At 44.1% G+C, this 23157-nt stretch overlaps 6 protein-coding genes and 1 long non-coding RNA gene across 10 annotated transcripts; 3 read left to right on the top strand and 4 right to left on the bottom strand.

Moving 5' to 3' along the window:
- Positions 1 to 114: 114 nt before the first annotated feature.
- Positions 115 to 5446, bottom strand: Foxk (forkhead box K). Of its 2 annotated transcripts, none has more exons than XM_071724054.1 (5): positions 4332 to 5446; positions 3025 to 3819; positions 2725 to 2941; positions 2499 to 2629; positions 115 to 2382 (listed from the first exon to the last, which is right to left on the bottom strand). In XM_071724054.1, the coding sequence occupies exons 1-5, from the start codon at positions 4688 to 4690 to the stop codon at positions 2205 to 2207; spliced, it is 1680 nt and encodes a 559-aa protein (XP_071580155.1). In that variant the 5' UTR covers positions 4691 to 5446; the 3' UTR covers positions 115 to 2204. The 2 variants fall into 2 exon arrangements, with proteins under 2 accessions (XP_071580155.1, XP_071580150.1); XM_071724049.1 differs by having other exon boundaries at positions 2499 to 2601; positions 2685 to 2941; positions 4332 to 5444.
- A 404-nt stretch (positions 5447 to 5850) lies between these two features.
- LOC139785017 (uncharacterized) lies at positions 5851 to 6783 on the bottom strand. Its single transcript, XR_011721774.1, has 3 exons — positions 6498 to 6783; positions 6317 to 6393; positions 5851 to 6044 (listed from the first exon to the last, which is right to left on the bottom strand). It is a non-coding gene; the product is annotated as an uncharacterized lncRNA (long non-coding RNA).
- Positions 6780 to 10695, top strand: Rab40 (RAS oncogene family member Rab40). 2 transcript variants are annotated; one of them, XM_071724106.1, is made up of 4 exons: positions 6780 to 7482; positions 7670 to 7863; positions 7938 to 8160; positions 8363 to 10695. In XM_071724106.1, exons 1-4 carry the CDS (start codon positions 7323 to 7325, stop codon positions 8671 to 8673), a joined length of 888 nt encoding a protein of 295 aa, XP_071580207.1. In that variant the 5' UTR covers positions 6780 to 7322; the 3' UTR covers positions 8674 to 10695. The 2 variants fall into 2 exon arrangements, with proteins under 2 accessions (XP_071580207.1, XP_071580198.1); XM_071724097.1 differs by having other exon boundaries at positions 6780 to 7527.
- LOC139784971 (glucose-induced degradation protein 4 homolog) lies at positions 10152 to 14131 on the bottom strand. Its single transcript, XM_071724146.1, has 4 exons — positions 13531 to 14131; positions 13017 to 13184; positions 12695 to 12927; positions 10152 to 12530 (listed from the first exon to the last, which is right to left on the bottom strand). Exons 1-4 carry the CDS (start codon positions 13675 to 13677, stop codon positions 12467 to 12469), a joined length of 612 nt encoding a protein of 203 aa, XP_071580247.1. The 5' UTR covers positions 13678 to 14131; the 3' UTR covers positions 10152 to 12466.
- A 592-nt stretch (positions 14132 to 14723) lies between these two features.
- Positions 14724 to 20004, top strand: Inc (BTB/POZ domain-containing protein inc). 2 transcript variants are annotated; one of them, XM_071724139.1, is made up of 4 exons: positions 14737 to 14954; positions 15140 to 15436; positions 15570 to 15698; positions 17228 to 20004. In XM_071724139.1, the coding sequence occupies exons 1-4, from the start codon at positions 14739 to 14741 to the stop codon at positions 17255 to 17257; spliced, it is 672 nt and encodes a 223-aa protein (XP_071580240.1). In that variant the 5' UTR covers positions 14737 to 14738; the 3' UTR covers positions 17258 to 20004. The 2 variants fall into 2 exon arrangements, with proteins under 2 accessions (XP_071580233.1, XP_071580240.1); XM_071724132.1 differs by lacking the exon at positions 17228 to 20004 and having other exon boundaries at positions 14724 to 14954; positions 15570 to 16799.
- A 132-nt stretch (positions 20005 to 20136) lies between these two features.
- On the bottom strand, positions 20137 to 21774 carry Lamtor2 (Late endosomal/lysosomal adaptor, MAPK and MTOR activator 2). The gene is made up of 3 exons (XM_071724170.1): positions 21326 to 21774; positions 20504 to 20666; positions 20137 to 20430 (listed from the first exon to the last, which is right to left on the bottom strand). Exons 1-3 carry the CDS (start codon positions 21391 to 21393, stop codon positions 20281 to 20283), a joined length of 381 nt encoding a protein of 126 aa, XP_071580271.1. The 5' UTR covers positions 21394 to 21774; the 3' UTR covers positions 20137 to 20280.
- A 168-nt stretch (positions 21775 to 21942) lies between these two features.
- Positions 21943 to 23005, top strand: LOC139784988 (coiled-coil-helix-coiled-coil-helix domain-containing protein 2-like). The gene is made up of 3 exons (XM_071724160.1): positions 21943 to 22132; positions 22310 to 22698; positions 22815 to 23005. The coding sequence occupies exons 1-3, from the start codon at positions 22092 to 22094 to the stop codon at positions 22823 to 22825; spliced, it is 441 nt and encodes a 146-aa protein (XP_071580261.1). The 5' UTR covers positions 21943 to 22091; the 3' UTR covers positions 22826 to 23005.
- The last annotated feature ends 152 nt before the right edge of the window (positions 23006 to 23157 follow it).

Genomic DNA, 23157 nt, shown 5'->3' with positions numbered 1-23157 from the left:
CGATCGAGCGAGACACTCTAATCCCTCGAGGCAATCAAATTCAAAAACTGATTTAGGAAAAGACGGAGCACGTGGAGATACAAAAAACTAAATAAATAAACAAACACGACGGAATGACGACTTGTAATTAGTATTAATTTTATTGCGTTATTATACATATGCACACATACATGCACATCGTGACATCGAGAGGTGTGTGTATATATATGTGTGTGTCGCGCACGTTTGCTTGTTACACATATATCGATTGTTCGCGACCACGTGTACACGTGCGCGCGCGCGCACACGTATCTCGCGCACACGTATGTACGTATATGTATAATAATAGTTGACATACGTCGCTCGCGATACGTATGTATCAACACCGTACAGCGTGTAATCCGTCTACCAGTAATCGTCCGAAAGCCACCGCTTTTGTTGTGCCTCGTGTACGTCCGACTAATAGAAAAATAAACGCTTCAGATAAGAACGCCTCGTACGCCTCGCTCTCGCGAAAGGTGCGAAAAATAAATTTTCGTTTTTCCTTCCCTTTCTTTCATTTCTTTTTTCTTGCCTCTTTATTGCACCACGCTCCTTTCCGATCCTCCGTTTATATAACAACTACTCTCAATCCTGCTCGCCCCTCCTTGCCGCCCCGCCGTAAGTCTAACGCTACTTTATGCGTCGTTTTTCCTGTTTTTTTTTGTGTTTATTTTTATCTTGTCTAACGCCGATGTTCTAGGGGGATCGGCGAGTTTACGATTAACTACGATTGCACGAGAAAAAGTAAACCGATCGCTGGAGAAATCAGTAATCGAGTTTGGCATCATTATCGTCGACCGCAGCTACATCCCCTCTGACATCGCTCCGCGACTATCTCACTTGAATTTTCAATCCAATCTTCCTTCTCCATTTTATATATATATATATATATATATATATATATATATATTATTATATAGGTATATACATATACATATATCTTGTCTTTTTCTTTTAATTTCTTCACAAACAATTTCTTCCAATATTAAAAACGAAAAGACTATTATAGATGATCGATTTAGGTGAACCGTCCTGTTGCGACAATCGCCCACTCGAAGGGCCGCGATAACTTTGGAAAATTGAAAAAATCCTCGACGGAAGATATCTCTCGCCCTCTCATTCGCCTGACTTGTGAACGCGCACGTGAGGGAGGTAGCGTTTATAAAATAAGTGTTCCTGTGTTCAGCCGCACGATCAGCTAGAATTAGGTTACATCATAAAATCGCGTCCTTACTTAATTACACAATGTAAAATATTACAAGGCTCTATTTTTGTTTTCTCTGGCTCTGGTAACAATCTCTAACAGAGACCATCGCGTCAACGCTACAGAAGCTCGTCGATTTGTCCGCCCGTTTCTTTATCGGTCTTCTCGTTGTCGCACTGATAGTATTTCGTGTCTTATCTTGCCCTCAGATAAAACGATTGAGCGTCTTAAAGAGCGCTAATTGTAATAATAATAATAATCTATTATTTTTTTCTCGCTCTTCTTATCACTTTGCCTATCGTTAATCTGCCGTCTAGTCGCGATGCGACGCCAAGCCGGTGCAAGCAATAATACGAAAAACAGAAATCGCGCGAGTGAAATGGATGTCGGTCAGCGGATTCAGCTATGGATAAAACATTTTTTTTCTCGCTCCATTCGGTTGGATTACACTGAATAACACTCTCGTTTCTTCCTCTCCTCTCTGTCTATTTTATATATCGGCTAAACGCTGAATGGCACACGTTACCGCATCACATTATTGCAATTTGATGTGTCAGCGCAACAGCTGCTGTTACTATTTTGGATGACCTTCGATCAAATAAGCTCCATATACATATATACTATATCTTCTGCCGAAGTTAACAAGTCATAAAGAGAAAGCATTTAATAAAGTATATATATCTTATGTACATTGACTGTTGTTGAGGAAATCATGTCGAGAACATGAAGCCTAGGACAGGAAAAGTGTCTTCTGCTCGTCGTTCTTTCTCTCAGTGGTTGATTTTCTTTTACGGACTCGTACACACAATAGTTTTCTCGTAATTCTCGCGAGAACATAGAACTGACGCTCGATCTCGATTATGTGCAGTCTAAAGCGGGTTATGCGGTTAAAATAAAATGAAGTTTGCAGTGTGTGTTCGACGACAGGCAAATAATGTAAATGTAATGTTCTACGTAACAGGATGCTAGATATATCAGTTCAATGATCATCCATTTCGTGGATACGTTGACGTTTCGATTGCGATGGCTGGTGTTCAGGAGGCTCGGGGCTCTCGACGATCGCGAGCGGGGCCGGTGAGCCTGGCGAGCTGTCCGATTCTTCATGAGTGCGTTTGCTAACCCCCCCAATGCCAGCATCGGGGCTGATAAAATTTCCACTGTTGCGAAACAGAAAATTCACACGAAATTGTAAATGACGTACGTCGATAAAGCCGCGAGTATCGGTGCAAATTAAATAATTCGTAACGTAACGCCTTTCTAGCGCAAATCGTACCTGTAATTATATGTTGTTTGTACAATAACAGGAGCTGGACTGTATTGGCCAGCTGGAGATAAAGAATGGTCCTCTACAGCGTTCCCAGGCACCAAATATTTTTCTGTTCCAAGAAACGAACCGTAAGGTATCTTAGCGATAAAAAAAAAAGAAATCTTTTAGATTAAACGACGGAAAGAAATTCACCTTCTCTTCCTGTGGCATCGCCACTGACACCATTTGTTACCACTGTTTGCATCAGGCGTCCCTTGTGAGTTGTCTGAGACGATGTATACGGATGTCCAGGAGAGCCAGGCGCCGATTGACTCGTCGCGAGTTGCCCAGCCGGAGAGGATACCGAGCTGTCCGGATAAGATTCGGGTCCTGGGGAAGCCTCTCTGCTTAGACACTCGGGCGTGATTAATCCACTAATTCCTACATGGGACGGCGAAGCCGGGGCACTTCTGCTGAAAACAGGTGATAATATTAAACGATTTATCAATCGATACAGACAATTCACAATATGGGACTTTTTTTTCAACATTACCTTGATGACAGCGTCCCGAAGGGCGCGCGGAAACAAGGTACACCACGTTGCCGTCTTCGTCTGAATGCCTGCTCGATGAGTTTGGTTTCCGATTGGGGATCTATTTTCCAGAAGGACCCTTTCCCCGGCTCTTCCTGACTTCTGGGTACTTTGATGAAATATCGATTCAACGACAAGTTGTGCCGTATAGAATTTTGCCAGCCCTTATCAGCGGTTCTGTAGTAGGGATAGTGCTTGGTGATATAAGAATAGATGCCCGACAAGGTAAGCTGTTTATCGGGCGCCGAGGCGATCGCCTGGACGATTAATTGCGCGTAGGAATACGGCGGTTTCGAGTCATCCTTCGGCGGACTGTAGCGCGGCGCTGTGCCGTTCGGTCCGGAACCGTTACCACCTCGATAACGCGCGTCGGCACCGGGCTCCGGGCTTATCTGCCTGCTAGAGCTCTGCCCGCCGTCGTGCCTCTCCAAGCTGTGCCTATCCAAGGCGGAGCTCTGCGAGTCGTTCGCCACGGCAGCGGCGGCGTACACCGCGGCCATCTGCAAGTCCGCCGAGATGTTTCTCCTGCCCTGACCGGCACGCGGACTCGCTGGACACGAATTAGCGGCGCTTATCGTGCCCGTGGGCGACGGGAACGGGCTGCTATATCCGGCGTCCGGGATGTTTATTCGCAGAGGAGGCAGCGGTGCCCGCTGCTTCGGCGGCGACGGCACGCGAATGTTACTTTGTTCCTGCTCGTCGACGAGCGACTGGAACATCAGCTTTATCGTTGTACTTGGAAATCTGAATGTACATCTGCAACACCATCAAAAAGCCAATCGTCGTCACAAAATATCTCGAGAATAAGTATTATCATTAATTTATATCAACTCAATTGTAATTACATTAATAAGAAATTGCGAAACAAGTTTCCTGCCTGAAAAAGCATGGATTTGTATCTTACTGTAGCGCTGCAAATTATTATTTATGTTTATGGCGTGCTCATTAGTATCGGAATCCAGAATCTCTATTCATGCTTTTGTAAAGACTAATTATTTGCGTTACAGGAACAATCGTCACGCTCGTCGCCCGTCCATTTTTACATAATCATCAGGGTCATGGCTACCTGTGCAGTTACTAGGGTCTGTCCCTTTCTCACTCCATTGACGAGCAAGGAAAATTCCAAAGTAAAAGACAGACAATCCAAGCATCTTTTCTAGCGATCCTAAGCCCATAACAACGCGACGTCGCGTCGCGTCGCGTCGCAGCCAAAATACCGGCCACCCGGCGAAAACAATAATAAATAAATAAACGCTCGCGGGACTCACGTCTTTGGCAGTTGAAAGACCGGGGCGCCCTTGCGCTGAAACACCCCGTCGACGAACACGCCGTTCTTGCCGTTGCAGACCATGAAGAAGAACGGGTGCTCGTAGAAGATCTCGAGGTGCCGGCGCGAGATGAAGCTGGAGTGGCCCATGTTGACGTCGACCTCACCCTTGCTGCTGTTGCGGCCGATCGTGATGCGCCGTTGCCTAACCATGTACTCGAACTCGCGGGCCTCGAGCCGCGCGATCGGCGCCCCGCTCGACTCTGGGTTCCACTGCATCTTCGACGGGCTCGCCGGCGCCGACTTGAGTGCCAGGAGGGCCCACGCGTCGCTCTCCTGGGTACGAGAGTACGTAGACATAGCACCGAGAGCGAATGAGCCGTCGTGTAGCCGAGAGAGCAGGCACGGGAAAGGAAAGGAAAGGTGAGGAGAGGAGAGGAAGACAGTCGGGCGGAGAGAGAGAGAGAGAAGAAACGCGCGTGCGGAGGGGGCACCAGGGGGACGGAGACGGCGCGCGCGAGAGAAAGAGAGAAGGAGCGAAACGGAGATATAGACGGTCGCTGGATCGACGGACAGAGATGGAGATAAATTCACGGACGTACGCGCGATTCAGATACGCTAGATAAATAGATAACGCGACGGCGCGGCGGCGGAGCGAACGGACGCGAGATAGACCGGCGAAGGTGGAGAAGCACGGGCGTCTCGGGGGTACGAGTATAGATGACAAAAATTAGACGCGAGACGGAGACGGAGCGGCGGGTGTGCGTGCGCGCCGTGACGGCCGGGAGCGGGGAGGGGAGTCGGGGGGGCAGGGGCTGGCACGCGGGAGGAGGGGGATGAAGAAAAACGAGAGGGCAAGAAAATCGGAGCGCCCGGGAGACGAGAGTCGGAACTCGGGCACGCGCGTGTAACGAACGCGGGGGGGAAAAAGAGAGAAAGAGAGAGAAACGGGAGGGGGACACGTATGACGAGACACGACACGGCACTGCACCGACGCGATGCGTACGAACGCGCGTGTACCCGCGCGAAATAATGGCCGGCTCGGCTCTCCGTCTCGAAACGCTCCTTTCTCCGCGCCGAGTGCGTTCGTTCGTTATTCGTGCGTGCGGGCGCGAGTGCGGGGCACGATCCGCACGATGCCGCGTTCTCTCTCTCTCTCTCTCTTTCTTTTTCTCCTTTCTCTTTCGCTCATGCGCGCTCGCGAGCGGCGTAGTCAAGCGCCTTCTAAGTTCGCTCCTGTCTCCGCGGTCGTGGTCGCCGACGGGCGACTGCGCCGAGCCGCCTCGTTACCGCGCTCTCACCTCGCCTCCTCGTGTCGGCGATCCTGTCCTCCCTGTGCCGCCTCGGCACTGCGAAAACAGAACGGCGGACGACGGCGGCACTGGCAGCGATTGGCAATTGACACACGATGACGATGACAGGCGGCCCCTGCGCGCGAGCGCGCGCTCGCTCCCGGCGACACGATCACACGTGATCACACGATGACAATTGCACCACGCGCGCGCTAATATTTTCTTCTCTTCCTCTTGTTTACCGACAATCCGAAACGTGGACGGTGCCACCACGTGACGCGGCAACCGCGCGAATCGGCCGCCCGGTTCGAACGCGGCCACGAGCGCGCCGGAACGCGGAGGGAAGGGAGGGACCCCCCCCCCCCAAGGTTTACGTCACTGGTCGCGGTTGCCTCTTCATCCTCTTCCTCGACGTAAAATAACTGTGGGGCACCCGATTCAATCCCAGCAAACACCAACGTTATATCAATATTATAAATTTCCTGCTGAATGAAACTTTTACAACAATGAAACTTATGCAATATTATATTATATGACATTTATATTGTTGAATAGGAAATTATAATATTGATGTAAATGTCACTGCTAGCTGGTGTTTGCTAGAATTGAATCGGACCCTAGTATGGGACGGTGTTAAAACATTCCCTTTCCAAATTAAAAAAAATCCATTTTGCCGGATCTGTTGAAAAAAAACCTTTAAAACGTTAAAGGAGGATCAGAAGTTTCACCACGTCCTCGTCGTTGATCCCGCAGTAAAAACTAAGCGTAGTCCTGAAAAAAGTATCAAAATTATCAAACCATACAATTTTGCCGAAACACTCCCATTATCAGTATCCACTACTTGTTTCCCCATTCTCTTGAAACAAAAAATTTACCTCGGAGAAGCTTTACTTCCTTAAGTTAACGTTCCCCAGTTCTGTTATCGTCGATCACGTCGATGGGGGCGGAGAGGAAGGTACAGGTACAAGTGATAACTTCAATCTTCGATTCACTTCGATCGAAGTCGTGGCGCGTTATCCAACTAATCCAACAGAAACGCGACGGTCGCGACGTACGAAACGCGGCCGCCAATTGTTTCATTCGATTACGAGGCTCCCAGCCAATGGAAACGCGCCCGAGGCTCGCGGATGGTGGACGGTGGCCCGTGGCCGGCGGGGCGCGATATCACGAACGCACCCGACCTTCGCGTATCTCTCGCGCGACTCGCGACGTCGCGACAGCGCGCAGTCTCGATGCGCGGTGTCACGCGAGGGGGTCTCTATCCGGCGCGGTGCGGGGAAGGATTAGCGCGACGACAACCGACGAGTGCGACGACAACAGCGGGGAAGAAAGCGCGCGTCGAGGGAGAACGAGAGAACGAGCCGCGCGACACCGTTCTCTTTGTTATGATACGCGTCCGCGGTGTCGGGGTCCGTTTCCCGGTCGCGTAGAGACGGTGGCCGCGAACGGACAGGCAGGCGATCTCGATCGACGCGGCCGAGAGGATCCATGAGAGAGTCGACGCGACGTGCCAGCGCACCGCGGTACGATGCGATAGCTTTCACCGACGGGGTGCCCGACGAGGAGGTCGCCGTCGAGGTGGCGGAGGAGGCGTCCGCCGCGCGCCGCGAACACGGGGGGAAGCGCGACAGCGGCAGGGCGTGCGTGCTCGCCCCGTCGGTCGCCCGCAGTATGCTCAGGGTCTGCGACAGTAGGATATTATGGCTGCGGGTGAGGCCAGCACGGCGAGGCCTCGTCAAGAGAAGCAGTACGACTACCTGCTCAAGTTCCTGCTGGTGGGCGACAGCGACGTCGGCAAGCAAGAGATCTTGAGCGGCCTCGAGGACGGCGCCGCGGAGTCGCCGTTCTGCAGCGGCAGCGGTGAGGACTTTTCGGAATGTTCATCAAACATCTCCTCGATCACGTGTAACGAGACATTATAAGTTGAATTATTTGTAATCGAGCAACTATATGGCTCTCCATGATTCTCTTTTCCTTGAAATAGTTCTTTTTTTTTCCCCTGTTTACTTGAGGTTTAAAGCTGACTGTTTGTTACCTCTCTCTTCAGCTTACAAGACTACCACTATCCTGCTAGATGGGAAACGAGTGAAGCTACAATTGTGGGACACGTCAGGCCAGGGTAGATTCTGCACCATCATACGGTCTTACTCCAGGGGTGCGCAAGGTATACTCCTGGTGTACGACATCACCAATAAGTGGTCCTTTGACGGCATCGACAGGTGGCTGAAAGAAGTCGAAGAGGTCAGGGTCGATCTAAGATTTTATCCAATTATTGATCCATTTTATCCATCTTAGCTCAATGTGTAACTTTGCAGCACGCTCCGGGCGTGCCGAAGGTCCTGGTCGGCAATCGCCTGCACTTGGCTTTCAAGAGGCAAGTGGGCGAACGAGATGCCGAGGCTTACGCGGCTAAGAATCGAATGGCGTACTTCGAAGTCTCGCCTCTCTGCGATTTCAATATCCGCGAGAGCTTCTCGGAACTCTCTCGGATGGCGCTACACAGGAACGGCATGGAGAGATTGTGGCGATCCAATAAAGGTATCGATCTATCGAAAATTCTTTAAAACCTGTTCTTCTTAGCTCAACTACTTGCACGCTTTATCTTTTCTTTCTTTTTTTTTTCACGTTGGAGAGAAAAAGAGAAAAGATGACCTGTACAAGAAGTTCAGCTAAAAGGAACAGAGACCTCTAGATACTCTAAATTGAAGATCAGAACGATGAAATGTAATTCGCTTTGCAGTGCTCAGCCTGCAGGAACTGGCGTGCCGCGCGATAGTGGCCCGAACGACGGTTTACGGGATCGACCAGCTGCCGCTGCCCAAGTCGATCAAGTCGCATCTCAAGTCGTACGCGATGACGACCACGTCCCAATTGCGTTGCGGCAACCGCTCGTTGAGCTCCAGCAAGAGCCTCGGCTCGCATCACCGGAAGCTACGCTTCGTCGGGGTGGGCCATAACAACGGCGGACTGTCGACGCCCGGCAGCTCGCCCGGCAGCATCACCGACTCCCGCACAAGTTGCGTCGGTCGCAATTCCTGCACGGTGTCTTGAGAGCGACGGCGGACAGAGAAGTTCAGGGTAGCGATTTACTTACAAAAGCGTCGCGCAGCAATCAGCGTTCTTCCTTCCCTTCCCCTCCCCTCCCCGTTCTGTCGAGGATGCAAACGCGTTTACGGTGTTGTTTCCACGATTCATAGTGATTACCGTTTAGACCGCTACGAGATGGTATAAATAATATGAAATTCCGATTTGCCACTTGCCAACGTTGACGGATATACTTCTTTATATCACGAGATACATATTCGTATATATTTTCACGTTTGCACGTACAGTTCCACGATTAAGGGAGACGAGCTGTCGCGTACCCGTGCCATCCGTTGTACGAGATTTAAAAAGGAAAGCGGCGCAATGTCACGTAAGCAGGGAAAGTGCTTGAACATTACAGAGTGTTATCATCGATTGTAAAGCTCGCGTGGATTTTCCATCGCGAGAAGGGAACGCGTCAGGATTAACGGAGGTTTATAAGGTATATCGCCACATGATATATATCGACCGACATTACATTACGCGACTCGAGTGTGCCCATACTTTTAAAGCCCTTGTAAGCCGCTTCGTTTCTTTTGGCCGTTGTTGGAAAAGCATCCCACTTCCCACAAACGTATCTCTCTGTGCGGAATGTTCTTTCTTCGATCGTAAGCTTACGAGAGCAGCGAGTAATGAACTGAAAAGTACAAGTTCGCTAAGTCTACGGTGGTTGTGGTGTAGACTAATGATGATATAGGGTAAGTGTAGAAAGTTTAGAGCAGCTAACTCGAGATATATATTAGCGACATATATGTATATATATATATACATATATGCGTATATACATATATATATTTTCAATTGCTTGCGACGCGAAAGCCGTTTTATCGGAAACTACCGGTTACCGAGCGCGAAAGAGCTATATATTTTTTAAGGAGACGGTTTTATAAAGAGCAATAAAATTGACTCTTTCTACGGCACGAGTTTTTACATTTCATTACGTTGATCGATCGAGATCGCATGATGATCTCCTCGATGTTTTCTCTTTCTCTCCCCCGTACGAATCACGCAAGGCGATACGATCTTTATTCCCCTTCGTATTTAACGAAATCTGGAAAATCTCCCTTCCCCGAATACGTTAAGAGTATCGTCTTATTTCACGTTACCTAAATGTACGTTACTAAATCCACAATGTACAGTGTAAGATTGCAGGAGATGCGTTTGTGTGTAATATAGATAGAATAGATAGAAACACACTCGATCTCTAACGATATGTCTGTAACAAATCACTCGATGCCAGGAAAGCACATGAGATGTATATTTATATTACGTTAGACTTAACTAAATTATATTCTGTGTATATAAAGAAAGAACTATATTATATTATAATATTGTTTTATATGAATATAACACGATGTGCTTACTTGTCTGTGAGATGTACTAAATAAACTTAACTTCACATTAACGCATTATGCAGTGCATGTAATCGGTAAAGAACTTCCTACTTCGAATACCAAATTTTCTTTAATAAATAGTCCACACGTTAATTATATATACATATTTTGTTACAAGAGAATAACATCTTTCATATACGAAGGAGTATCCACTTAAAGGGGGCCAACACACACACGTGTTAAGGGAAGAATGGAAAATGCCGTCCCGTTTGCCAAAATGCTTCTCATTTAATAGCGAAACGCTAATTTCGATGGATGACGGAGGATAGAGAGCCTGTTTTTCATACACTTGCTGTACATAATAAACACATTCTAATTTTTTTTTAACTACTGTTTTAGTTACAACTAATTAATCGGTTTAATCGAGTTCCTCACTGGATTCAATCGCTGGAATTGGCAAAATTTTCTCCCTGGCAACTTGTAATACTACTTTCTTGTTAATTTGAGCACTGTAACTTTCATCGATGTATTCCATCTACACAGTGGTTCTATTTGTATAATAGCGATTCCAATTTATATTAAATTATAATTATGTGTTCCAGTTTAAAGCACATGCGGTTGTATAGTGAAAATAAATCGAATATTTATGAACCTATGGACGTCTTGTAAAGCAAACCTTCCTTTTGTCAACTGTGCGGTAAATGCGCCGATTATCGTAAATAAATGTTATATTTCCTGTTGTGTATTGTTTAAGCAAGAATTCCGTTAGCGCTCGGGATTGACAAATTTCGCAGCTTGCAAAGAAAGATATACTGGCTTAAAAAAAAAAAAAAAAACTACGGATTGATATGTGACACTGTGCGCGGCATGGTCATGTATAAAATTGGTACCAATAACTGATAATATAAAGATACTCTTCTTAAAGAAACACAACAACATATAACTTACAAATAAGGATGTGACAACAGTAGATTGTTTCGTTTTTTTTTTTTTTATAATAAAGGTCGGCTTAACATAATTAACAATATCAGTGTACTCTTAAGGTATCTGATATATTATATTAAATATGTATCTCATACGTACGCAGCTACGTTTTCCAATATCCAAAGTGACTGTTACACTTGTCGATTCGGTACGCGTTTTTTATTGCAAACAGCATATGTACTGTTTTATCGGTTTGAGTATTTAGGTAGATTATTAGCACAAATATAAAAAGAAAAACAAAAATTATTAGTATTTAACAACACTAAATAAAAGTAATATCGAAAATAATATACCATGTGGTATGCCATTTGAAACATCAATATCACTGGGTGATCGAGAACTGGGTTCCATAAACGTCACACGCGCAAATGAAAGCTGTAGTATGCCAATATAAATCTCGGATAAGCTACGCGATTACCTATTACAGCTTGTTAACTTATATACATTCGTATATATATATATATATATATATATATATATACATATATATGCATATATTATGGTAATGCTTATCACAACAGTGTACTATTTTTTTTCCCTAAGAGAATCGATATATTCAACTCGATTAAAAACATGAAGACAAGTTTTACGAACAGCCAACATGTGTCTAATGCCTATTCTTAAAATCAGGTATACATATATTTCATATATGTATGTATAAAACATTAGAGTCGGATAAAGTTCGTTCGCGCATAAAATAAATAAATAAATGTTTTTTTGCAATATAAGCTACAGATCAAACCTCGATATAACTCTTTCGCAATTACCATTTACCGTTTGTTCTTTCTTTTGCGACATACGTACAGCTTCATTCAAACAACAATTACACTTGATCTTTTCCAATGTAGCAAACAGATCTCATAAACATCATAATGTGAAACGAAAAAAAATCTTGCTCGTAAATATTATTTTTATCATGGTTAGTAAATTTCTAAAACCGTAATTCAATAGATCTTACCACGTCATGCATACAAATATATTTACTTTGCTTCAGTCAATAAACCAAATATCGAAATATTAAATACACTTGGATCGCACACACAATGACAATGTACACAAACAAGAATCCTGAAGCCTTTATCAGATTACTGAATAACGAAACACCAATAATTTAAAATGATATGCATCAGGTAATTTATTTCGATCAAAAATCGTTATACAATCAATCATGTTGAAGTAATTATTCCGCAGTCGATCACTTACTAAATAGGCACTCCAATTCTCGTGATCTTAGATTCTTAATACAGTCAACTAGTCAAGAGAAGGATATCGTGTGAAATCCTGAGTTCTTTTTACTGCAAATCTCCCTCAGAACTGCGGAGTGTGTCACGAAACAGACTCATTACTTCTAATAAAATTTACAGGACGAATCTTTATGAGATCTGTATGCTAGAAAAGAAGAGACGCGAATATCGTGAAACTTTTCAGCAAAGGTATCGACTTCACCTGAACTCGTATATCTGTATACTGTGCTCTGGGACATGTCTCAGATTCAAGGATTGATACCTGAAACAACGTTCATATTGTCGTTTTAATTATTCCATATCGTATCGTATATATTCGTGATACGCAAATTTTTTTAAACACAACCGGTGCATTCAGAAATCAAATATCACCAGTTAGGTCTCTAGTGTTATAATTAGGTCTCTAACTTATAGTTAGCGTTTTACCATTCAGAACTACGATGATAATAAAAGCCTTCTATCGTGGCGGCGGATTTCTGGAAGCAAATATAGTAAAATCCTGCAAAGGAGGCACCGTTGATATCTTTGATTGTATGATCGGGTACCAGGAAGTGCTCCTTCCACCTCATAAATACAAAGTCCGTTCCCTTCAGTGCCTCGTAATCGAACGTGTCGGAATTGAACGTTTTGGCGTATTGGCAGAACGACGCGAATTTACTCTACAATAAGAATGAAGGACAAGATACAGACAAAATACCGATAATGATGTGGATGACGATAGCTCGAGCGATAAAGCATCGATACGAACCCAATGTTTCTTATCAACATCCTCGTCGGCGTCCCACTTGCGAGTCAAAAAGGGATACTTCTTGGAGATGATCTCGCCGTCGAAGAACGTCGTCAGCGTCGGAAACTCCTCCGTGAGACCCTTGATCTTCAGGTATCCACACAGGTAACTGTTTTCCTCATCCACGTGCTGCAATGGGACAAACGCAAGGTGAGGAATCCTACCCAGGAACCGATCCCCCACACGTTCCGGCGTACCGTCAACAACCCCGTGCCAGCTTACATCAACTTAGGTCGCACGCGGAGAACCGTCCGCTGCAAAGAGGAAGGGAGAGAGAAACGGGCGAGGGAGGAAACCGATCGTCTCGCGCATCCTCGCCGTCGAGACGAGGACGTCCTCCCCTTCAGCCGCGTACGTCCCGGCGGGACGCGGCGTTCGCCAATTTGTGGCGCAATTTCCGAAAAGTGACGACACAACGGCGGGGAGAGGGAAGAAGGCCGCGGCGAGGGAGAGGGCACCCGACGACCCGACTAACCTGCAAAACCACCTCCACGTCGTAGCTGTTGCCCTTGGACTTCTGCGAGCCCTGGAAGCGCGAGCCGTTGTACAGCAGGGACTTGGTGACACCCGGCTGTTTCGAGTTGGCGGGCGGCGGCGGCACCACGTCGACCTTCACCGGCATCTTCGCGCGGCGTTGCCCCGAGCTTGCGTGCAGCGCGACGTTCAATCGTTGTCCACGACGGCGGGGACGATGACGAGGGCGAGGGCGACGACGACGATGACGGCGGCGGCGGCGACGGCGACGGCGACGGTGACGACGCGCGACGCGGCGCCCCGCATATCACGATAGGGTGACCGTGTCGCAATGACTGCCGGTAATCCGCGGGGGTACGGACGTTTTTATGTACCGAGCCTCGAACCCAGACTGTCCCGGACCGCCAGACCGCCGAGCGGACCCAGAGCGCGCTCCGACGACGGTTCCCCCCCACGCGGGGGATTCTCTCGGGGGTTTTCTAGGGTACCGCGACTACGAAGGGCCCGGGGCCGCGGCGGTTCACCCCTCGCCCTTTCTTTCCTTCGCGCGGGACGAGAACGAGAGGAACTCGAGCGAGAGGGTCGAGCGTCCGAAGGTGCCCGCTCCGAGGCGACGAGCGCCGGAAACTTCACGCCGGAAGCTCCGCTCGGCAACATGGCGACGGTTCGAATCCGAATGAACGTGTACGAATAAGCAATAAATAATAAAATCTGAACAAGCTTCGTTATTTTGTACTTTATTGTCAATTTATTTTATTGTATCCATTTAATTGTATTTTGTATTTTATATTATATTTAATTGTATTTTGTATTTTATTATTAATTTATCTTATTGTATTTTATTAAATAAAGCGATCACGAATACATCTTGCAATTTGACGTGTCAATGAGCAGTAAAGCGATAGGATAATTAATTCATATTTCAATTATAACAATTGCCAAACTAATATTAATAACAGTTAACAAAATAAGAATAAAATCAGTAATAATTTATTTTATTTCTCGCGTGCTTCAAAATTGTACGATTATTCTAAAATTGTCGGGCGAAACGTAAATCGGGCATTGTTTTATTTGTTTTACAGCCGTTAATAATCCCCCTGCTTCTCGCGGACAACTTCGCGGCGGATTTAAGACGCTGCACTGACTAGTCGACCCCCCGCGGTGGCCCCGAGCCCCGACGCGACCCAACCTGACCCGGGCCTCCTTTTAATGTCAATTGATGCCAATGCAAGTATGGCGGACTTCAGCGACACGAACTCGCACGAGATGACAGAGAATCATGTCGGCAAGCGGTGCAATAATCAGTGGGTGCGACTGAACGTGGGCGGGACGTATTTCCTGACGGCGAAGACCACCCTGGCGAGAGACCCGAACTCGTTTCTGTATCGGCTGTGCCAGGAGGACTCGGACCTCATTTCGGACAGGGTTAGTTGACACTGTTTCCTACCGGGAATTTCAAACGGGCCCGACCGTGCGCCCGTCGCGTCTCGTCGTCCAGGTCGAGGACGACGACGAGCCCCGCTCCCCCTGCCCCCGTGGCTGGGACCCCTCGCGCCTCCCCCACCGTGCGCGGTGAATGACCTCCCTCCGTTTTGTTTTGCTTTCCTAAGGACGAGACGGGAGCGTACCTGATAGACCGCGACCCCACGTACTTCAGTCCGGTCCTCAATTACCTGCGCCACGGCAAGCTGGTCATCAACAAGGATCTGACGGAAGAGGGTGTGCTAGAGGAGGCGGAGTTTTATAATATCACCGAGCTCATACGGCTAGTCAAAGAAAGGATCATCCTGAGGGACACCCGGCCACAGAGGGACTCCAAGAAGCATGTCTACAGGGTTCTCCAGTGTCACGAGGACGAGCTGACGCAGATGGTGTCCACGATGTCGGACGGCTGGAGATTTGAACAGGTATTTGTGAGGATTTACGTATCCGTCTAATTTATACCTCATTAATGTTATTTGCGCGGTTCCTTCTTGCGTTGGCGACTCGTGGCGTTTCCTCTCTCTAAATATATACGCTCTTTTCCGTCTGTTTTTATAGCTAATCAACATAGGTTCTCAATATAACTACGGTAATGACGATCACGCGGAATTTTTATGTGTGGTAAGCCGAGAATACGGACCTAGTCAGCTCAGCAGTAAAGAAGAGGAATCTACGGATCGCGTCAAGGTACCGCTATCCTATTCGACTGTTTCCCATCCTTATTTGAGTAGCCAAAGTAGCCACGGCTAATGCGATCATTTTTATGTTTTTGTCGTATCCAAGTTGATACATAATAGACGCAGGTTTATTAGCCAAGATTCAATCACGTTTTTACCAAGTACCTTCACCACTTTTAAGTAAAACCATGTATCCCTAAGTAATCTGTGTTAGTATTATTGTTTTCCATGTTGGATCGCATGAGATATTTGTTGAGGCAACAAACGTCCAGCTGCTTCTTCAGCTGGAAACGCGGGCACGGTCCTGTTTGGAAAAAGAAAAAGAAGGTTTAGGTTTACGATTACAAATTTCCAAGAGAATCCTGAAATCTGCTCTTGCAATCCAACATTGAGTTTTCTTAATTTCTAACACTATTGTGAAATCAAATAACACACTTTTATCAGTTCTAATGAGATGAAATTAAAAAAAGAAAGAGCAGTATTATTTTTGGTATTAACAATTCTCCTATATACTGACGGTTGGACTTGGGTTGGGTAGAAAACCAAAGATGAGCTTTATCACTATATACGTGATAAATATGATTTATACATACACATTTATTGCGAGATTGAATTTTATCTCACGTCTTATCACTTACGCTTAATTCAGCAATACATTCCTCTATACATTTTTTCTGCAATATTCTTGACGGTTGCTTAGAATTATTTTGCTTAATTTGTTTTTCCCCGAGGGAACAAAATACGAAAAGGAAAAGAATCTTGTTGTAGACGTGAAATGTTCAGCAACAGATTTTATCAGGTGGCTAAATTGTTTCTTCAAGTCAAACTTGTAGATAAAAATCTGTCAATCGGATTTTTATTTTGTCATATATACATGTATGCATTTTTTAAATATATATTTCTATAAGTATAGGCTTTAAATATACACATTTACTCATTATATTTTAAAATAAAAAAAAAAAGTTTAAAAAAAGAAAACCACCTAATAATCTGTAAAGCTCAGAGGCCTGTTCGCATGAGCATGTTCTGCCTCTGATATTTGTTGTATGTACCATATTATTATTATTATTGTACCGCATGCCGTTCGTTGAATAAAGAATTTTTTCTTTCATTGGTTTGTGGTTATATATACTTTATGCCCAGTGACCTGCATGAATCATTATTGCATGCCAAATTATTCATCATACATTACGACATAAAAGTGAAGTTGTCCACAGTGTATATTTTACCACCAGTAGCTTATGTACGATTTATTTATACGAGTATAGAAAATATAGTCTTTAAATTTATGTGTACTAATACCGTATGGGTTTGCTTTTGGGGAGCAGAGTAGCTGTAATTAGATTTGCGTAATTGGTATTTCTTATTTTATTGGCAACAATGTAACAGAGGCGGAACAACTTTTTTTTTTCTAATAATAAAGTACAACTTTAATTGCCGTTATAGAACCTGTTATTAATTAGTGTTAAGTATTATAATTATAAGTAAAGTGAGACTAATATGTTTTTATTAAGCTTAGATTATTGGATTACATTCTAGGTTTTGCAGCAGAAGGGTTCACGCATGTAATGTCTAGATCCGTCCTTGTTTTCCCTTGCCTCCCTTAGTTTGATCAGCTGCGCTGCTACAAGATGAAGACTGTTTTCGTTTTTACATTTAAAGTATTATATTAAATTGTAAAAAAACCCGTACTCTCTTTTTTCCATTATATTCTCTCCGCCTCTATTCCTAGATAATGTTAATCTACAGGGACATTACAGTGCAAAGGATAAAGAAAATTTTATAGATATGTATTTATTACATAGCGAGATTGTACATGAAGCTTTAAAGACCGAAAGTAACACGTTATTATTAATTTATTCCTCCTTTATTAACAGTGCCCAAAAGGTGAAAAGAATAATGTCGATCTCACGAATGGAATAGTTTAATAATTTCATACAGTTTATACAGATAATCGCTATACAGACACAAAGTAAAAAAAAAACCTTCCTTTTTCTATAAGCACATTTGTCTGCTTTAAAAGCAGGTATGTTATATATATATATATATATATATATATATAAATATATATATAGATAACAATAGTTATATTATTAATAAATGACGTTGTTCCATAATGGCTGCAGTTATATTTTAGCTTTATCGAATACTTTTAATGAATGAATGGCATTTGTGGAGGCAATCGGTTTCATACAAATTTTTAATGATAAACGGTAGTTTTTATCTCCGGTAGTGATACGTAGTAGAGATTGCCATTTTGTACTAAATTGTACAAAAGTTCTTTTTCCTATCCGTATCCTTATCGTAAGATGTCTAAATTACTTACCTTCGCACTGCCGCTATAAAAACATAAAGAGATATTTGTATACCTAACGTGATAATTTTGAAAACCCAGGAGACGCGCATACTAAATAACTATGAATATGTAAAGCTGAATTTATACATATATTGTTAATACGGGAAAAGAATTTTTTTCTAAACGAAGCAATTGTATTACTAATTAAGGATACAGATCTGAGATATATAAGAGAAGTAAGGGTTTAAATTCTCGAAAAATTTGCAAAAGACATTTTCAGAGAACGAGACAAGCGTGCACAATTTAAAAGCGTTCATCGCATATCTCACGCGCAATGTGAAAGTTTAAGAAAAGACGCGGAATAATACGATTACATTATCGCGAATCAGTGAGATATGTATTATCGGGGGGGGAAAAAAAATTGAATTACACTTTCTTTTCGCGAATTATTTGCAATTGCAATATGATCCCCTACATCCGTGGTGATAAGTGTTACTTGCAACAGATGTAGGTTGTCAATTGTCGGCCTATTAAAAGGGGGAAAAAAAAGAGAAGAGTGTTCTAGACAATATATGTAAAATGTTAAATGGAAGCATATGTAATATTGGCTTGTTATAGACGCCATTAGGACTATTGTACACATGCGTAATTATTAATCTCACGATATTTAAACGATATTTTTCTTTGTCGAGAAAACATGGTTCAACAATACAAATAATTGAATTTTGCGCCATTAGTGTTTGCTATTTCGACACAGCCAAGAGACACTCGTCATCGAAAGGAAATATACACATACATTGTAACTATATCGAGGATATCAGATATTTACGCAAGCAGTAAGGGATATGCAAACATGATGTACAATTTCGGCTGGCAACAATTCATTTGGTACTGCGAAATTTGAGAAAACTTTAGGACCAATATTGTTAATCCCACGTGCTATGTACAGTGTTGTTTAGGCTAATATAAGACATTATTTTCTAGCTCAAGCCCATGTATACTATTCATTAATTTACTCGGCGTTAACGTTCATTACTGTCATATTACACACGCGGATATACACGTCCTCCTCTTTACTCGTGTAAAATTTGTACTTTCATAGGTAGGGATTTTTAACGATAGATAAACTTATTCAGTGTTTGCCGTTAAGAGACGAGGTAGCGTTTATATTCATTGAAGACTAAAGTTACAATGTTAGAAGATATATCGAGGCAGGCGACGTAAAGAAGGTTGTCGTGTATGGAAGTATTTACACCATTTGCACGTACGGCTATTACTTTACATGAATTTCATTTTTCATCAAGTTTCATCAATTCGGAAATTTGCCGCTGTAAGATACGTCAAGTAATTACGACAGAAGTGCGCTTCTAATGATTTTGCATTGCTTTTACCGCAAACTCGACTAGCGTCTCGGGCTTCTGAAACAAGCTGCGCTGACTTGTTTGCAGAAACCAAGGATGTACATTAAACTGCGGGAAGAGATATATGTTTTCTCCGAGTGCTGAAGATATTTTAGTGGTATAGATCCCGCATGTGTGTACATACAAACATCCGTCGCGTCATTGTATGTACACGGATGTGTAACGCGAAAACGTAATCAAAATTTATTTAACGGTGACTTTAACGGTTTAACGTATAAGTACTCTGGTACAATAAAGGTATAGAATTTTAGAAACTTTCTATGCAATAACTCTTTATCTCTAGTAGTGCAATTCGCGGTAAGTGACGAACGGGAACGTAGATATTTAACGCTGTTGATTATTTTTTTTTTTCGCCAGTCTGCAGTCGCGCAGTCGTAGTCTCTTATTTCCCGACGAATTATGAATTTGAGGCAACTTTTATGCGTTGAATAGTAGCGATTCACACATGCGGCAACTACTGACATTACATTACCGATAGGTGAGCTTACATTAAGTAGTCCTTATTATCATAGCGTGTGATTTGTAAAGTGAGATAAAATGCAAATTGTTTGTATTAACTGTAACTTATGTGAAATAAAAGATTTATTATATACATTAAAGAGTAGCTCATCTATTTATATATTATTGTATCAATTATATTTATAACTCTCTATATATATATATATATTCATTTAGAATTGTATATAAATACACGTATTATATAAAAATGGAAACACGCATGTCGACGCATCTAGAATTAATAAAAAATATATTTATACATATACGGGGCAACTTACAAATTCTTATAAACAATAAATAAGTATCATAAGGTAAATTCAATCTTTCTCGAGTACGACAGACTTCTTGAAAACAGATCGATCATGATTCCTGACCGTTCAAGGCATGTTCGCTATCGTTTTTAAGGGTTGATCGAGATACTTGGCCAATGCCTGCGCCTTCTCGCGCAGCAATCCAAATCCCACGCTCTCCTTCGCGTATAGACACAAGAGCAAATTGGCTACCTCTGTGATAACGACCTTTCCTTCCTGGAGATAAGAGTATAACAAATTCTTGGCTCGTGTGAGACAATTGGAGAAATTTTGCTTAATCTGTTACTACCATGCAATCCATGAGAACGAACTGCAGCTCGTCTTCCTTAAAGGCGTTTCGTCCATTCTTCTCGTAAGCTGTCCAAATGTTGCTCGTGATTGCGGCCGTCACCCTGGCGTCCTTATCCCCGTAACCACTGTACGCTAACAATCCACCGTCTCTGTTGAGCAATCTGAAATATGTAAGTAAAGGTGTAAGGAGATATAATCAATATAACAACATAAAACAATTGTAGCGTAATGAAATATGAGATCTTAGAATCTTCCAATAACTCATATCTCTAACAATTCACAGTGCTATAGTTTATATGATTAATCTTCAGATTCTCAACACTGCGCGGACACCATGGGCCTTTTAAGGCACAGTCTACTTTTCATTTATGATTCCCACAGGAATGGGATAAAAATTGCAACAATTCTGAGGCCTATGTAAGTACAGAAATCACTTTTTGAAATCTTAAAGATAATACATGAATTTTTGTAGATTTTTTTCTAATAAAGAAACGCTTTCAAGAACCCTTTGAACTTAAAAGTCCCAGGGTGTCGAGGTATATGAATGCTCCAAAAACAGTGTCCACGCAGTGTTAACAATAACTCGTATCTCCAGCAATTCACAGTGCTATTGTTTATATTATTAGCCTTCAGATTCTTAAATATCACGCATGAAGGTAAATAAAAAAGAAAGATAAGTATATAGATTCCCACTTTGTGCAAAGTTACTCCTGTACGAACGATGGGAACGTGTATTAGGATAAAACCCGAAATACTGCAGGTAAATTTATATTGAAAAGAAATCGCTCGGGTGACACCTCACCGCGAGATTCTTACTCACAGGGTATTCTCCACGCCCCCGGTGTTCGCCTGACTGAGAACCTGCGTGAGCGCCTTCGGCTTCAGCATAATTTCCCTTTTAACGGATTCCACTTAATTATTATACATACATATGCACGCGCAAGTGTATATTATTGCGACGTGCGTGGAGTTTATTCAAGTTTATATTTCGATTTCGACTTCCTGCGCTCCACGATCAGCTGTTATCGCCGAATCAACAAACTGATGGCGAACGAGAGGGAGGGGGCGGCCGAACGAACCGCGCGGCGAAAGAGGTTAGAGGAGGACGAGAAGGAGGGAATACAGTCATACAATTGGCATTTCTCGAGATGCGCGATCTTCGTCTTCCTCGTGACGTGTGTCACGTGAAGTCTGGTTCTTCGCGGAGCGATCAATATGGAGCGCGACCAATCGTGACGCTCGATCCGTGAACCGCGATGCCACGTGAATCTCCAAGCTCGTGAGAATCCCAGAAAGTCTCGTGGATCGATTTATTAATAGCGCGATATATTTTTAGAGAAAGAAAGTCACGGGTCACGGGTCCGCCGTCGACGAGGGCGGAAATTTCGAGAAACGTCCCCTCGTGGCGCTCCTCGTCTCCGATTGCGCAATCTGACTCATGAATCGCGACAGATTGCGCAGCGTCTACTCTAGTTAAGTCCGCCGTGGCCGAGCGATCAGGTGCAATCAGCTGCAGAGCGAAGTTTCGCCAAGTCTTCCTTGTATTTTCGTAACGTTATAAAGAAGAAAGAGAAGAATTGAGAAAAATGCCGCGACGTGGACGAGCCGCCGCCCCTCCGCCGAGAATGTGAGTAATTAATTCTCGACGAAAAGTCACGACGAGAATTGTCGTCGACGCTCTCCCCGTTACATCACGGTTGCAAAGTTCACCATCTTCGGCGTAGAACCTCAAACGTCGCCCTTTCCCACTCGAAAACGTGATGTCGAACGAATCCTCTAAAAAAAAAAAAACCCTCGTTTCCAGGGTCAGAAGGGCTCCTGCCCCCGCGCCTGCTCCAGCACCGTCTCGATTGCCAGCCCAGGCCCCGCCGGCGTCACCCATGGTCGCCCAGCCGCAGCAGCCGTCCCTCATGGGCCAGATGGCCGCCACCGCCGGCGGTGTTGCTATAGGATCCGCCGTGGGACACACCCTCGGTCATGCCATGACTGGACTCTTCAGCGGAGGCAGCGAGACTGCTGTTGCTGCTCCCGCAGAGGCGCCGCAGGCACTTGTCCAGAGTACCCCTGCGGCACCGGCCACCGGCACCTGCTCCTGGGAGATGAAGCAGTTCCTGGAATGCGCTCAGAACCAGTCCGACCTGAGCCTCTGCGAAGGCTTCAACGAGGCGCTCCGTCAATGCAAGATGGCCAACAGTCAGTAGACCTTGCTCCCTTTGTCGCGTTGTCGCTTATCTTATCTTTGAATATTCTAGTCATAGACCGTGTAAAAGGACTGCCTTCTAACTGTCTCGTGTATTTCCTGCTTTCAGATATTATGTAAATTGAGATGGGGCAGATCTAGAAATGTCTAGGCAAAACTGAAGTACGTGCTGTATGATCCTGTAGACCGTTTAACGAAATTTTGGTTTATTTTTACTGTTGTTACACACTGATATTGTGAGGTAAAATAGTCCCGGATAGATCCACACATGTTTTAGAAGAATAAATTTGTTTGTTTAAATCCTGTAGTTGGCAGCTGCCCTTAATCTTTTTCCCGAATTTCCGTGTGAAAATGTATGTTATACGATATAGCGTGGATTTCAATAAATTAAAACATGCATAAAATTGCAATTTATCTTCGTGTTAACGAAACAATTATTACTAATCACATCG

The sequence above is a fragment of the Temnothorax nylanderi genome, unplaced genomic scaffold, assembly GCF_030848795.1.
Source record: "Temnothorax nylanderi isolate EJ_2023f unplaced genomic scaffold, tnyl_v1.0 TNYL_tig0008_pilon, whole genome shotgun sequence".
NCBI classification, from domain to species: domain Eukaryota; kingdom Metazoa; phylum Arthropoda; class Insecta; order Hymenoptera; family Formicidae; genus Temnothorax; species Temnothorax nylanderi.
This window is presented reverse-complemented; position numbering and strand designations above follow the sequence as displayed.